Here is a 16,254-nt window from a genome sequence, read left to right on the forward strand (position 1 = left end):
TTGGCCCTATTCTTTCTTTGATGATTTTTATACTTTTAGGTTTTATTTATTTATTTGTTTTTCTTCTTTTTATGTTGTTAGAGACATCATTTTATTGGGGCTCTTACATATACTATGACAAGTCCTACATCTGTTATCTCAAGCAGACTTGTACAATTATCGGCATCAACAATTTCTAAACATTATCTTTCTTCTTGAGTCCTTTGATATCAACTCCTCTTGTTTTTCCCTCTCTACTCCACCCTGCCCTTAATACCCTCACACACCCTTAATATAGTACGTATTCTTATTATTATTTCTACATATCTGACACCGCCCATTCTATCCCTTCACCTACTATTTTGGTATTCTTCCCTGAGGGGGGTTATTCTGCCGTCATTGCTATCCGTTAACCCTTCCCTCTCTTCCTCCCTCTTCTCTTCCCCTAGCCTTCTGGAAATGTTGCTCCCATTACTGTTTCTGAGGGGGGTTGTCTTTCCTGAATTCCATATATTGGAAGCTCTAGTTTTAGGTTTTGTATATTGGTCTTTGATCCATCCTGAGTTGCTTTTTTAATATGTTGTGAGGTATGGATCCAGTTTCATTTTTCTAAAAATGGGTATCCAGTTTTGCCAGCACCATTTGTTAAAGAGATGGTCTCTTCACCAATTAATGGACTTTGGCAAAGATAAGGATTCTAAATTAACAGAGGTCAGAAAGGTAGTCAGTCTGGCTTGAGCCCAGAGCCACACATGCTGCTCCAGTGGGCTGGAGCCGGGCCGAGAGATGACCGGAGTCAATATTGACCCTCTGCAGTGGCCAGCCCGGCTCTTTGGCCTCTCACTCAGCTGGAGTGTTGACACAAGTGATTGAATGAGCCTTATTATCAATTCTTTTAAGCAGCGGTCACATGATCTCTCCCCTGGGGACTCGCGAGGAGCTGTAGTGTGATGGAGAGAAGGGTAGGAGCCAGGCATGTTGCCTTGTCATGTGCACAGTGCCCTCTGGCCTGGCACGAGCAGCTTGTCTCTGAGCAAACCTAGGGGCCCAGCAGAACCGCACGGTACTGCTCAGTCTCCCTCAGGAGCCTGCACACTTTATTTAGCACCATGGCCCTGGCCCGGACTTACAAAGCCTGTAGGTGATGCAAGCCGGGACCATGACCCAGGTCCGTGGTCCACCCACCCTGCAGGTGACAAGAGAGTGGAAAACCAGGTGGGTTCTCTTCAGACCTTTCCTCCAGGTGTCTGTTCTGAGCTGGACCAAGTGCCGGGTAGGGGTGCAACTCTCCTCTCCCTCAGGGCCCCAAAGAGCTGCCCTGTGACGAGAGGTAGGTGACAGAGCCTGTCCGGGGGAGTCTGAGGCGAGAGCTCAGCTGACAGAGGCAGGGTGTTCAGAAGGGAAGCGCTCCACTGCACTGACCGAGTCCAGGCAGAGCGAGGTGGACAGGCTCCCGGGGACAGGGCCAGCAGGACCTACAGAAGGGCAGAGGGGCGGGATGAGCAGACCAGAGCCGCGAGCCCTGCCCTCCTCGCATCTGCAGTTGGTGCAACATCTGTCTCGAAGCAGCAAACTGAATGTCCTGTTCACCAAGGTCCCCAGAGCCCAGTAAACACACTCAGAAGATGTTTTAAATAAGCGAGTGACCAACATGACTGCATATTTAAACAAGCTCCACAATGTAAAACTGGACAAACGTTTTCTCTCAATAACTTTTTTGAGACTCGAGCGATGATTGAAGAAGAGTGGGGGGAGGGATCAAAAGAGGCCTCTGCACATTTACTAATAACGTCATTCAGTGTAGAAAGAATTTGAAAACCATTTTGCTGTTAGGATTCATATAGTCCAGGAAATATTGCATTTAAGCACCATTTCACTAGGTCACCTGTTCTCTGATTAAAATGGACAATAAACCTTATTCAGGATTCTAAGGCCAGAAGAGGTCCCTGGTGACCCCATGAGTTACACACTGGCTGACACCAAATCTAGGGGTCCCACTGCACAGCACCAGGTGACCTCTTTGAAACATTCCCCCCACCACTGGCAGGGGTGAAAAATCCCTCTGTCCAAACAAGGTGCTATGTGCATCTTGTAAGTCAGGACAGCCCCACCACCCTGCCGGACTCTGCTTGGAAGGCAAGCCACGCAAGAACTCGGTTCTGCTGCCCGCCTCAGGGCCATCCAGTGGGCTGGTCGGTTGTTCAGACTCAAGCCTGCGCGCACAGACTTGCTTAGAAGGAGGCTCACGCAGCCCAGTCCCTCCGGATCAGGCAGAGTGGACAGGCTTTAGAATCAGATCGAGGTTCACCCCTTGGTCCTGTGAGGAGCCCTGGTGGTGCAGTGGTTAAGACTTGGGCTGTAATCCAAAAGGTCAGCAGTTCAAAACCCCCAGCTACTCTGAGAGGAAAAGATGGGGCTTTCTACTCCCATAAAGAGTTAGAATCCCAGACACTTGTGGGGGCAGGCCTAGCCTGTTCCATAAGGTTACAACTGAGTCGGCATTGACTTGATGACAGTGAGCTTGGGATTTGGTTGTTTGCGGGCTTTACGGCCATGCACGGTGATGTCACCTCCAGATTTGTGGATAATAATCATTCCTACTTCTCAGGGTTATTTGTTGTGAGAACTAGATGGACTAGTCTCAGAAAAGGAGTCCTGGTGGCCTAGTGGTTAAGACTTGGGCTGCTAACCACGAGGTCAGTAGTTAGAAGCCCCCAACCGCTCCGAGGGAGAAAGACGAGGCTTTCTGCTCCCCCAAAGAGTTACAGCTTGGACATACATTTGTCCTGTCGGGTCAAAACTGCCCCCCTGGCAGGGGAGTGGGGAGTTCTCAGAAAGGGCCTAGCACCCACTCGCTGTTCTGACGGGGCCTCAAGTGGGTGTGACCCTGTGGACAAAACCCTGCCCGTCCCCGTCCCTGTCCCTGCCGCCCCTGGCTATGCTGGAGCCCTTGTGGAAGCCGCCGTGTCAGTCTCTGTCTTTGAGGGTCCACCAGACAGGGTCTTGTCATGCCCACTGCTAAGGGACAGTCTGTCCCTACTTCTTCCACGACAGATTTGCCCATTCTCCTGACAGCCCGTGGCATAGTGAATCCCCTGGCCAGCACCACCCCTCCTCAAAGGCATCCAGTCTTCCTGTCTTCCTTCTACATCCCCCAGCTTTCCCTGCAGACGGAGCCACTGAGAGGATCCTGGCTTCCCCATAAGGCCCATCGGGTGAAAACTTCAAGGTACACACGGTGGTGGTAATAACAAAGGGCACTGCTTTGCAACACGCAAGACCTCGTGGCAACTAGAATAGTCTTCATGACGCTTTAGTAGCTCTGGGCTTGTTTCCTTCATGCTTGTTGCATTTCGGTTGTTTGGGGGTTTTTTAATGCAGAGAAAGATACACTATATCCAGTAGCCTTCTTGTCGTAGAGGGTTACTCATTGGGCTGCTATCCACAAGGTCAGAGATTCAAAACCACCAGCAGCTCCGTGGAAGAAAGATGAGGCTTTCTACCCACATAAAGATTCACAGCCTCAGAAATCCACAGGAGTTGTTCTACCCGATCCTGTCGGTCACTGTGAGTCAGAATCGACTCTGTGGCTGTTCTTGAGGGAAGACAAGCACTGTGGTGGGAGTGGGGTGGGGGTGGGGGCTGTTGTGCCTTGGGCTGTTAGCTCTAGGGCAGGCAGCGGCTTGAGCCCACCAGCTGCTCCCGGGAGAGGGGTGGGACTTTCTGTCCCCGTGGAGATTTGCAGCCACAAGGGCAGGTCTCCTCTGCTCTCTGGAGTCACTCTGAGTGGGAATCAACTCAGCATTTGGCTTCGAGAGGAACCCTGCCGTACTGTCCCAACTTGTGTGCAAACACTCACCTGACAAGACAGGCAGGAAGGGAACTCATTCATAACCCGGGGACTGCCTGCGGTAGTCTTGGCCCTGCTCCTTGAAATCCACGGCACAGTGTGCTCCTGCTAATTTTCAGCCTTAAGTCTTAAATAAAGCCTGTGTCCCAGCTTCATCTTGTAAACGGTCCCCCACACACACATGCACTTATGCCCTGAGATCTAGCTTTTGTACTTAAGAAACCCGGAATTGTGTGCCGGAGAAATCAGAAACTTACCCATGTGCTCAATCTCCCTCACCTGCACCTCAAGTCTGCAGGAATGACACTGAAGTGTCCCGTAGGCATTGTAAGGATCTTCACGTGCAAATAGTAACGTAGTTGCTTATGGGAAAGGGATGGCACGTGAACACAATACCATGGCCGGGGTCAGGTGCGGCTTATTCCAAATGGCATCTTTGCTTTTGAACCCTTTACGGCGGCCCTTTGTCAGCAGATCGGCCCGATCTAACCTGCCCTTTGGTTTCCTGACCGCTGCAGTCACCGGCATTGACAGTGGGTCCCAATAAAATGAAACCCTGGCCAACGTCGGTATCCTGTGCACTTACAATGTTGACCCCTGGTCCAGATGGGCGGGTGTGGGGGTTCATCTCTTTTTGCTCCCTGTCAAGCCGTACTCCAGGGGTTCTGCTCTCCGATGTTCATCCGCAAGGGATTCAGGTCCCCTTCGCGTTCAGCACGCAAACGTGTGTCATCCAAAGACCCCAGGTTGTTCCTCAAAAGCCCCGCACTGCATTCTTCTTCAGATAATCTGGCTTCTGGATTATTTGCTCAGCAACAGACTCAGCGTGGTGAGCTGCACATAGTAGGTGCTTTTCCCATGTCCCCTCTAAGTCCCCCGCTCCTCCTACATCACAGCTCCACCTTTCAGTGACCCCAGGCGAGGCCGGTCACCCCCTGACCTCTCTCGCCAGCTCCACCCTCAGGTTGATGAAGCCTCTCTCAGCAACTGACCGGCCCCACCTGGCCAGGCTTTGGCAGCAGGAAGCGATCCTGGCAGGAACGGTGCCAGAGGGAGTTTCTACCCCAAACGGGTTTGGGCTGGGCCCTTGCCTGCTGACTCTGGGCAGCTCCCTCTGGGCCCAGTCAGCAGCCTCCCTGGATGGTGAGGTCTGTAGACAGTCAGAAGAGGAAAGTTCAAAGCACATTCAACCACAACAATGCATCCCAGCCCCGAGGGAGAGTCCTCGATGGACCGCCTTCCTCCCCTGTGTTGGGTGAGGTGTCTGATGGGCAGGGCTGGGGCAGCTTGAGGTCATTCTGAGGGACGCCCTGCCTCTGCCCAGCCCTACCTCAGAAGCCTTATTATTTTGCCTTTCACACTTAGGTCTATCATCTAGCTCAAAATACATTTTTGAATATGGCATGAATTAGATGTCAGGATTGCCAGTGTTTTCCACAGGGACATCAAATTGCTTCCGTAGCATTTACTGAAAAGATCATCCATTTCCCATCATATTTCAATATCATCTTTGTCCCAAACCAGGTGAGTCTGTTTCTGGAGGCTCACTTCTGCCCCAGAGCTCTCTTGGTCCGTCCTGGGCCACCTCCACACCATGTTGACGCTGTCACCTGGTGCGTAGTAAATCTGCACCTGGAGCCCGCCCACCTGGTCTTTCCGGATCAGCTCAGTGCTCCTTGTTCCTTAGGCTTCCCTGAACATTTCAGAAGCAGCGTGCCAATTCCTACCACAATAAATGTGATGGGATTTCTAACCTCGAACATGCACGAAAGCTTCGAAAACCTCGTGGGAAAATTCCATGGCCCTTTATTCCCGTTTCCCACAAACTCCTGAAAGCCCCCTGGTATGCCTAGTCAACAATTTCTGACCTGGATTACGATCTTCAGTGACTCTCATTGTCCCTTTCTAAGTTCTCCCACCACCATCCACATAAACTGCGCCCTACGCTTCTCATTGCTGCTGCCACCATGATGACAAACAGATTTTATTCTAGTTTTTGTCCAACAGTTTTATTGGCACATAGTTTACATATCATACAATCCATTAGTTCAATCATTCAATCATGCCAAGGAGAATTGTACAATCATTACATCAATTTTAGAGCATCCTCCCCCACCCCATGGTTAAGTCGCCTTTAAAATAAGTTGTGCAATCACAATCCATTCCAGTGTTACCTCCCCCTTCATTATTGAGTCCTGAAACCCCCCTTCCCTCCTTACACCCACTCCCACCCCTGTGTTCCCTATATCCCCTTGTTAGAGTCTATGTTGTTAAGAGTGCAGTGTTCCAGGCGGTCTTTATTAATCAGACTAAACTAGCGTTTGGTATAAAGGTGACAGACATTAGGGGATGGCTTGAGTCTGAAGTTTAAAGATGAACTCAGGGTCATATCTTGTGGACCTACAGTCTTAGTGGCTCCATAAAGTCTGGATTCCATGAGAATTTGAAATTCTGTTCCACATTCTCCACCCCCTTTGGATTGGGATTCTTCTACCGAGTCTGTCTTTTAAAGTATTTGTCTTAATGAAACTTTGCTGAACATAACGTCTTCCGAGTCCACCCATTCAGGAGTTTCATATTGGTTGTTTCCATCTCTTTGCTACTGTGACCAACTCTGTGGCCAACGTGGCTGCGCACCTAGTGGCTCGGGTCGGTCCTTTTCTTTGGGGTGGATTCCAATAGTGAGAGTGCTGGGTCCTGTGGACTGTGATTCGCATTTGTTCCATGAAGCACCATGTGCTTTCCATAGTGGCGGTGCCTTTCTTCAATCCCACCAGCGGAGTATGGGGGTTCCAATCTCCTTCCATCCACTCTGGCATTTGTTATTTTCTGTTTAGTTTGCTTGTTTTGTTACAAATTTTGCTATCCATGCAGTGTCAGGCAGTACTGTTGTTTGATTTCTCTTACAGCAAGTGATCCCAAGCATTCTTCAATCTTGGTTGAGCGCCTGAATGTCATCTTGGGTGAATTGCTTGCTCATGTCTTCTGCCCATTTTCCAGTTGGATTATGGATGCTTTTCTTATTGAGGTGGAGCAGATGTCTATGGCTTTTAGGGATTTGCCCTTTTGCCAAGGGATTGTTGCCAAACCCCCTGTGCATGACTCTCCCTGTTTCTCCAGTGCTCCCGTCAAATAACGACTGCTGCTTACAAGACATTTAAGACTCGGGACTTAAAACTCAACAACTCAGCTCACTGCCATCAATTCGATTCCAACTCATAGTGGCCCTATAGGGCACAGTAGAACTGCCCTTCTGAGGGTTTGTTTTTTTTAATTGGGGGCTCGTACAATTCTCATCACAATCCATACATACTTCCATTGTGTCAAGCACATATGTACATTCACTGCCCTCATCATTCTCAAAACATTTGCTCTCCACCTCAGCCCTTAATATCAGTTGCTCATTTCCCCCCTCCCTCCCCACCCTGATTCCCTTATGAACCCTCCATAATTCACAACTTATATAATAGTTTTGTCATAAGTTGCACCCTTCTGAGGTTTGGAGGCAGTAAACCTTTCCAAGAATAGAAAACCTCATTTTCTCCTGCTGAGCGGCTAGTGGTTTTGAACTGCTGACTTTGCAGTTGGCAGCCAATGTTCCAGGAAGCACACAACAAATTAGGAGGCAAAACAGATACACTAAAAAGAATAGTAGGCCAACTTATGACAAAACTATAATAATTTATGAACTATGAAGGGTTCATGAGGGAGGGGGAGGGGGGAGGGAGGGGGAAAATGAACAACTGATATTAGGGGCTGGAGTGGGAGGCAAATGTTTTGAGAATGATGAGGGCAACAAATGTGCACATGTGCTTGACACGATGGATGGATGGATGGATTGTGATGAGAATTGTACGAGCCCCCAATAAAATAATTTTAAAAAAGAGAACAGTAGGCCAATTGACTAGAATGCCCCATAAAACCATGACTCTAAATCTCCAAACAAACAAAAATCCCATGAAACGGTTGGTTGTCCATAAATAGCAGCAGCAGCATCTTCTCCCTTCTGTTGTTGTAAAAGTACGTATAATACAACATTTGCCAACTCAACCATTTTCAAGTGTACAGCTCAGTTCTATCAACTTTAATCATGCTGCGTAACTCTTACCTTAACTGATGTCAAATTTCCCTCCCTTACTCTAATTCCCAGGAGTTCTGGTGGCATGATGGGTTATGTGTTGGGGGGCTAACCATGAGGTTAACAGTCTAAAACTACCAGTCACTCCTTGGGGGAAAGATGAGGCTGTCTACTTCTGTAAAGAGCTACGGTCTCAGAAACTCCCAGGGGCAGTTTTACCCTGTCTGAGAGGGTTGGCGTGAGTCAGGATTTACGGGATGGTGGTTGAATTTGGTTCGGTGTGGTACTCTGATTTCTAAATCTCTACTCACCCTACCCCAAAACCTGAGCTTAAAGGGAAGCATTCAGCATCATTCACAGACATGTACAGTGAACCCTCGTTTATTGCGGTTAATCGGTTCTAGACCCTACCGTGATAAATGAAATTCCGCGAAGTAGGATTCCTTATTTGTAAATCAAATATTTTCGTAGTTAGAGCATAGAGGACATGAAAAAACACCCTTTAGTCACCATTACACTCATATTACCCAATTTATTAAATGAAAAAGGGAAAATACAGTAAAACATTTTGGACATTACAATTATCATTTATTATTTATTATATTATTTATGGCATCAAGCGTGTGCAGTGTGAGCCAATCAGTGGCAGTAATGACAGAGCATGCGCTGTTACGCAAAAACCGCGATAGAGTGAAGCCACGGAAGTCGAAACGCGAAGTGGCAAGGGTTCACTGTATCCCCATAAGGATACACTCTAAACCCTGCTGTTATTAACCCCATTTCATAGATAAAGAATTCTGGGGTTCAACCTGTTTATGAAACTTGTTCAAAGTCTCTCCAAATTAACAATGGGCCTGCAACTTAAGCCTAGTGTGTCAGCCCAAAGTCCTTGTTAGGGATCCTGCATGTGTGGCTCTGCCCTCAGGAACATCTCATAGACCCTGAACCCCACGAGCTGTAAATGGGTTCAGGTTATCCAGGCATGGTCAATCCCGGTAGCTGCTTAGGAAAGGGCTTGCTTTGGAGGGATGCCCTGACTTCCTGATGGGACACTACCTGCCTCCCAGACCCATAGCTGACTCCAGAACCAGCTGAAGTGTTCCCAGCGCCAGAGCTACATAGAATGCCATGACAACATGGCAGATCTCTAGAATGTTCCATGAATGATTTGAGCAGTTGCCCCCCTTGTTTCAGGGTTTTTTCTTGAAACCAGCAAGTACCCTTTCTTGGTAACATCGGAGCCCAGTGAGCTGATCTGAACCATTTCATATACAGAGAAATCCAAATGGCACCCCCAACTCAGCTCTGGTGGTCCCAGGCTGGGGCTCCCAGAAGGCTAGGCTAGCCCGGCACTTTGTTAACACTTGACCTCTCTCCCAATGTCAGGCCTTTGCACATTACATTATAACACTTTACTTTGTCTTCTCATGCTACCTTTGAAGTTTTTGTTCAACTCTTTAACTTCATTATTTAACTTCCATTTGTCTTAGCTACTCTATGATTAAGAACAAATTTCAGAGTCTCTTCTGACATCCACTTTGATCTTTTCCTTCTTTCTTATCTTTCTTTTTTTTTTTCCTTTCTAAATCATTGCCTTGATTTTATTTTTTTACCTTGAACAATTTTTACACCTCTTATCTTTTTTTTTCTTTTTTTTTAATCATTTAATTAGGGGTTCATACAACTCTTATCACAATCCATACATACATCAATTGTGTAAAGTATGTTTGTACATTCATTGACCTCATCAAACTGTCAGTCTTTCAATTAGCAGCCAGGCAATTTCATGGTTTTCGCCATCTAAACACACCGTTCACCTACTTCCTGTTTTTGTTTGTTTTTTCAAAAAAATTTTTAATTTATTTTTTTTTAAACATTTTATTAGGGGCTCATACAACTGTTATCGCAATCCATACACACATCAATTGTGTAAAGCGCATTTGTACATCATTCTCAAAACATTTTCTCTCCACTTAACCCCCCAACATTAGGTCCTCATTTTTCCCCTCCCTCCCTCATGTGCCCTTGATAGTTTATAAATTGGTATTTTGTCATATCTTGCTCTTTCTTATCTTTCTAATGGCCTTTTGCTTCCTTCATCCATGGTGGTCTTGATGTCATCGTGCAGCTCATCGGTCTGCTGTCATTAGTGTTCAATGCATCAGATCTGTTCTTGACATGTCGAGCTTCTGCATCTCTTCCCACAGATGTAGTGGATTTGATTTCTGCATATTTCACATGGAGAACTACACATGCATAGTCACCATTGATGTTTTTTTTCCTTTTTCTTACCATTGGTGTTTTTTTAAAAAAGGTATTTTCCATGAAGAAGTCATTGTCCTGCAAATCTCTGGCTTTGTGTTTATCACCAAGGCCATATTTTCCAACTACTGTTTCTTCCTCTGCTCCCAACTGTTGTATTTCAATGGCTAATCATGAACACATCTTGATAGTATGTTTGATCAATGAAGACATTAGTAAAATTCTTCACTTGCTGCATCACTAACGGTAGTGGATTGTGCATAAATATAAATAACAATCATATTGACTGGATTTCCTTATAGGTATATAAATATAGCCCTGCCTGCAGACAGCATTGTGCTTCAAGATAGATTTTGAAATGTCCTTTTGACCCTCCCATTCCTGGCATAGGAAACCATATGACTGACTGATTCAAAATAGCCAATAGCAGCCCATTCTAGCTCATTAGAATATTGATCTTTATGCCTTCTATTTCATTTTTGACAACTTCCAATTTTCCTAGATTCATATTTCATACATACCAAGATCCAACTTTTTTTTCTCCTTACTTTTATTGGGGGCTCTTAAATCTCTTATCACAACCCATACATGCATCCAGTGTGTCAAGCACATTTGCACATATGCTGCCATCATGATTTTCAAAGCATCCTCTTCTTCCCACTTGAGCCCCTGATATCAGCTCCCCATTTTTCCCCCTCCCTCCCCAGCCTGCCCTCCCTCATGAACCCTTGATAAGTTATAGATTATTATTTTCAAATCTTACATCGTCCTCTATAGCCCCTCACCCACTTTTCCATTATTCATCCCCCTGGGAGGGGGTTATATCCTTGTGATCAATTCCCCCTTTCTCCCTCTACCCTCCCCTAATCCTCCTGGGATCTCTACTCTCATTGTTGGCCCTGAGGGGTGTATCTTATCCTGGATTCCCTGTGTTTCGGGCTCTTATCTGTAGCAATGTGCATGTCTGGTCTAATCCGATTTGTGAGGTAGAATTACGGTCATGATGGTGGGGGGAAGGAAGCACCAAAGAACTACAGGAAAGTTGTGTGTTTCACTATACTGCACCCTGACTGGCTCATCTCTTTCCTGTGACCCCTCTTTGAGGGGATGTCTAATTGTCTACAAATGGACCTTTGGTCTCCACTCCATGCCCTCCCCCCATCCACATTGAGTATGATTTTGTTCAGGGTCTTAGATGCCTAATGCCTGATCCCACTGACATGTCATGATCACACCGGCTAGTGTGCTTCTTCCGTGTAGGCTTTGTTGCTTCTGAGCTAGATGGCCACTTGTTTATCTTCAAGCCTTTAAAGCCCTAGATCAGGGGTCCTCAAACTATGGCCTGTGGGTCACATGCAGCCCGCCAAGGACATTTATCCGGCCCACCGTTTGTTTTGCCCCGTTTGTTTTTTCACTTCAAAATAAAATATGTGCAATGTGCATAGGAATTTGTTCATAGCTTTTTTTTTTCAACTATAGTCCGGCCCTCCAACGGGCTTGAGGGACAGTGAACTGGCCCCCTGTTTAAAGTTTTATATATATATAAATTTTTTTTAAGTTTGTTATATTTTTTGATAGCTGGGCACCATCAGCTTTCTTCACCACATTTGCTTATGCACCCATTTTGGCCAAGATCCAACTATTGATAGATGTTTTCAACTGCTTCTTCTCCTTTTGAGTTGTACCCCAACAGCAAATGAAGGTCCAGAAGACTTGGCTCCATCCACGCCATATGGTCAAGTCTACTTTGAGAAAGCAGCTCTTCCTCAGGCATATTTTGAATGTTTTCCGACTTGAGGGGCTCATCTTCTGGCACTACCTCTGTTCTGTTGCTAATCTTGACGTTTGCAGTGTCTGACGATGTTCCACTGCGAATCATAAAGTTTTCAGTAGCTAATTCCTCAGAAGTGGACAGCCTATTCCTTCTTTGTAGTCTGTTCTTAGTCCAGAAGCTCTGCCGAAACCTGCTCACTTTGGGTGATCCTTTTGGTATTTGATAGGAGCCCTGGTGGCATAGTGGTTACAAGGTGAGCTGTGATCCCAAAAGTCAGCAGTTGGAAACCGCCAGGAGCTGCTCCAGGGAATGAGGCTCTCTACTCCTGTAAAGAGCTCCAGTCTCACAGGAGCAGGTGGTTCCAACCTGTCCTATAGGGTCACTCTGAGTTGTCATCAACAACCACAGTGGGTTTTGGTTTGGGTGTAATTTGGAATACCAGTAACACAACTTGCAGCATCACGGCAACACACGAGCCACCACAGTACAACAGACTGACAGGCAAGCGGTGGCAGGAAGACCTCTACAAACTAAAATTTTGCAAAGCAAGGGATGGAGGTGATGTGTACACTTGAGAAAGGGCTCTAAGGAGCCATAGGGGTCTCTCTTTCCAGGTGAGCTTTAACCCCCAGAGAGGCAACCCTCAGCCACCCATCTGTCCCCTTGGCTCAAGGGCTTTCTGGAGTCAAGAGCAAAGCACCTGGTGACCATAAAGGCCCCTTTGAGGTTCCTTACTCCTGTGGTAGGCATCCCTGGGTGGCACCCATGGGTAAGCCCTGGGCTGTTAGTGGAAGGCTAGCAGTTTGAACTCACCCAAAGGTGCCTTGGAAGAAAGGCCTGACCACCTGCTTTGGAAAGGTCACAGACTGGGAAGCTCTATGGCAGCAGTTCTCAACTTGTGGGTCGTGACCCTTTTGGGACCGTCAAATGACCCTTTCACAAGGGTCGCCCGATTCATCACAGTAGCAAAATGACAGTGATGAAGTAGCAATGAAAATCATGTTATGGTGGGGGGTCACCACCACCTGAGGGACGGCCTGAGGAGGTAAGAACACTGCTCTATGGAGTGCAGTTCGAGCAGAGGCCCGAGGCCGCCCTGAGTCAGAACGGACGGACTCCACAGCAACTGGTCTGGTTTGGCTTGGTCCTATGAGAAATGGCCCCAGAGCAGACCCCAGCTCTGTGAACCCGCCGGTGGGTCCGTGCAGATGTGTGTCCTTGTCGTTGAACCACTTGGGGATGAACTTGAGTCTAAGAGACGTCGGGATTAAATGTGCTCGTCTTGCTGAAGATTTCCACCTGAATGTTTGTAAGTGAGGTTGTTCACATTGTCTTTTTCTTGTCCTGTTCTCATCTGGTTACGATTCCAAGTCATAGGAGCTTCATGATAAGAGTTTGCCAGTTTAGTTCCCTCATTCCTCCTGTCGCAAGGCCGTGTCGGTGGAATGGCATTTGCCATGGGTTTGGGAATTTTATAAAAGCTCACCCCCAGTCTGCCTCCTAGGCAGGGGTGTTGGCGCGGACACGAGACCACATCTCTTTTCCTTGTTGAGAGTGTGTGCTGGCTTATGTATGAGGCTTGCGTTGTTTCCGGGACTACTCTGTTGGGAGCCGGCCATGGCCCTGAGGAAGCAGGGAAGAGCGGGAGGGCGGCTGGGGGCTGAGGCGCGGCTGTGCCGGGGAGGCTCTGGTGAAGGCTCGCCCCACCTCGGCCCCACCTCTCTGTTTAGGTACCATGTTCCGCAAGAAGAAGAAGAAACGCCCTGAGATTTCAGCCCCACAGAACTTCCAGCACCGCGTCCACACCTCCTTCGACCCCAAAGAAGGGAAGTTCGTGGGCCTCCCCCCACAATGGCAAAACATCCTGGATACCCTGCGGCGACCCAAGCCTGTGGTGGACCCTTCGCGCATCACGCGGGTGCAGCTGCAGCCCATGAAGGTATGGTGGGTGGGCAGGGCCAAACTTCCACCCCACACCAGCACTGAACCAACCCCTAGATAATCAATTATCAATTCATTTCCTGCCAACCAGTGGCCCCTTCTCTTCAAGGGGGAGCCCCTTCTGCTGGGCTGCTAGATTTAGCCAATGCAGGCTGCCCAGTTGGATTAGAATTTCAAGTAACACTGAATAATCATTTGACTTAGGTAGGTCCCATGCAATATTGAGAACATACTCATAATTTATATATATGTGTGTGTATGTATATATATACAAGCATACCTTAGAGCTATTGCGGGTTTGCAATAAAGCTAATATAGCAATAAAATGAGTCACATAGGGTTTTTTTTTGTTTTCCAGTGCAAATAAAAGTTATGTTTATATTATATTGTAGTCTATTAAGTGTGCAGTAACATTACGAAAGAGTTTGCGATACTTTGAGAATCGCCAAAACGTGATAGGGAGGCAAAGTGCGCACGCGCACAAGCTGTTTGGAAAACGGCGCAGAAAAACCTGCCCTGAGCAAGGCTAGCTCAGCCTTCGATTCCTGACAAGCACGCTGTCTGGAGCGCATCAGGTAGGCTGCCGGGGAAAAACGGAGACGTGCTAGCATCACGGTTATTTTCCATTTGAATGTGACTAGCTGGTCTGTGTTTATCAGGCAACCCCGTCGGAGGGACAGAGAAGGGGCCTGGGGGCTCTGATAGACCGGAGATCCAGACGGGCAGGTCTGGAGCCTGGGAGAATGTTGGGGTGAGGGGCCATGAACTCGGGTGTGTGGATAGGTCAGCCCATCTCTGAGAGGCTGCAGGTAGAGCCAGGGAATGGCAGGCCTCCCCAGGCGACCCCCAGCCAGCCAGCGCCCACCCTGCTCCCCAGGCTCTGCCGACTACACCACTCGGCCAGCCGGGTTGTCCCCAGGGCCCGTCCCACTGGCCTGCAAGCCCTTGGGAGCAGCCGTAACCACAGCCCTGTTTCCCCGCCGGCACAGGCCCAGCCCGCTGGGACCTGGGAGAGGAAAGGACCAGGAGCGGGTCAGAGCCAAGGAGGGCCTTAGAAACCCACCCACGGTGTGCCGCCCGAAGACCCCCGCCCCTCTGCCTCTTGCCAAGGAGGGTCTCTGGCTGTCCCGCCCAGAGGCTGCTCACCCCCTCTTCTCTCGGCCCCCAGACAGTGGTGCGGGGCAGCTCCGTGCCCACCGACGGCTACATCTTGGGGCTGCTCAGCGACATCCAGAAGCTGTCCGTCATCAGCTCCAACACCCTGCGCGGCCGCAGCCCGACCAGCCGGCGGCGGGCCCAGTCCCTGGGGCTGCTGGGCGACGAGCACTGGGCCGCGGACCCGGACATGTACCTGCAGAGCCCCCAATCGGAGCGCCCCGACCCCCACGGCCTCTACCTCAGCTGCAACGGGGGCACCCCCGCCGGCCGCCAGCAGATGCCGTGGCCTGAGCCGCGGAGCCCAAGGGTCCAGACCAACGGGCTGGCGGCCAAAGCGCAGTCCTTGGGCCCCGCGGAGTTCCAGGGGACCGCGCAGCGCTGCCTGCAGCTGGGCGCCTGCCTGCAGAGCTCCCCGCCGGCCGCCTCGCCCCTCGCGGCCGCCGGCAGGCGTGGGACCAAGACTGCCCGGCCCGGCTCAGAGGAGCCCCGGCCACAGTCCTGCCTGGTGGGCTCGGCGGCGGGCAGGCCCGGCGGGGAGGGCAGCCCCAGCCCCAAGAGCCAGGAGAGCAGCCTCAAGCGGCGGCTGTTCCGCAGCATGTTCCTGTTCACGCCCGGCCCGGCCCCTCCGGGCAGCGGCAAGCCGGGGCCAGCGGCACCGAGCAAGGTAGGTCTGCCGGGCTTGCCCGTGGGGCCACCGGGTCCGACGACGGGACCCAGGCCTGCCCGACCCTCCGAGAAGGTGGAGCCCGACGTGGGCAAGTTGCTATCCTTCAGAGGGGCCCTTTAGAGGCTTGATGCTTCCGGCGTCCCCTCCTGCCCTGCCGGACATATTGGGGGGAGGCAGATCGCCCCTGAAAAAGCAGTGTCTGTAATGCCAAGGCCAGAGTGGACCCTGCCAGTGCCGCCAAAGCCTGGCCAGCCTGCAACCCTATGGAGAGGTCTTTCCTTGACCTTTCTCCCAGAGCTGCTATCTCAGTCCACTCTTCCCCTGCCTCAGTGCTCCCCTGAGCACCTGTCGAATGGACTCCCCCCTTGCGGAGAGTTCTAGGAGAACGCCCTCCCCGGAGGCGCCCTTCCTACCCAGCTTCCCACCTGCCTCTTCCCCCTCAGTGTCTCCCTCCCTTTCCACGGCCCTGTTTCCCAGCCCCCTCCCTTTTTTTTGAGATAGGAGCTCTTAAAAAAAATAATTTTATTAGGGGCTCATACCAACTC

At 49.5% G+C, this 16,254-nt stretch overlaps 1 protein-coding gene across 2 annotated transcripts in view; it reads left to right on the forward strand.

Moving 5' to 3' along the window:
• LOC101658717 (serine/threonine-protein kinase PAK 6) overlaps positions 1-16,254 on the forward strand; it is a 33,847-nt gene that overhangs the window by 7,726 nt on the left and 9,867 nt on the right. The window contains exons 1-3 of one of the 2 annotated variants that reach the window (XM_045287988.1): positions 3,172-3,208; positions 13,674-13,882; positions 15,053-15,706. In XM_045287988.1, coding sequence (XP_045143923.1) covers positions 13,679-13,882; positions 15,053-15,706 — 858 coding nt within the window. In that variant the 5' untranslated portion in view covers positions 3,172-3,208; positions 13,674-13,678. Of the gene's footprint in view, positions 1-3,171; positions 3,209-13,673; positions 13,883-15,052; positions 15,707-16,254 lie in introns of those variants that run through there. The other variant, XM_004712701.2, reaches the window with a different exon arrangement.

This window comes from Echinops telfairi, unplaced genomic scaffold (genome assembly GCF_000313985.2).
Source record: "Echinops telfairi isolate 266 unplaced genomic scaffold, ASM31398v2 ScPeMD7_18;HRSCAF=68, whole genome shotgun sequence".
In the NCBI taxonomy this organism is placed as follows: Eukaryota; Metazoa; Chordata; class Mammalia; order Afrosoricida; family Tenrecidae; genus Echinops; species Echinops telfairi.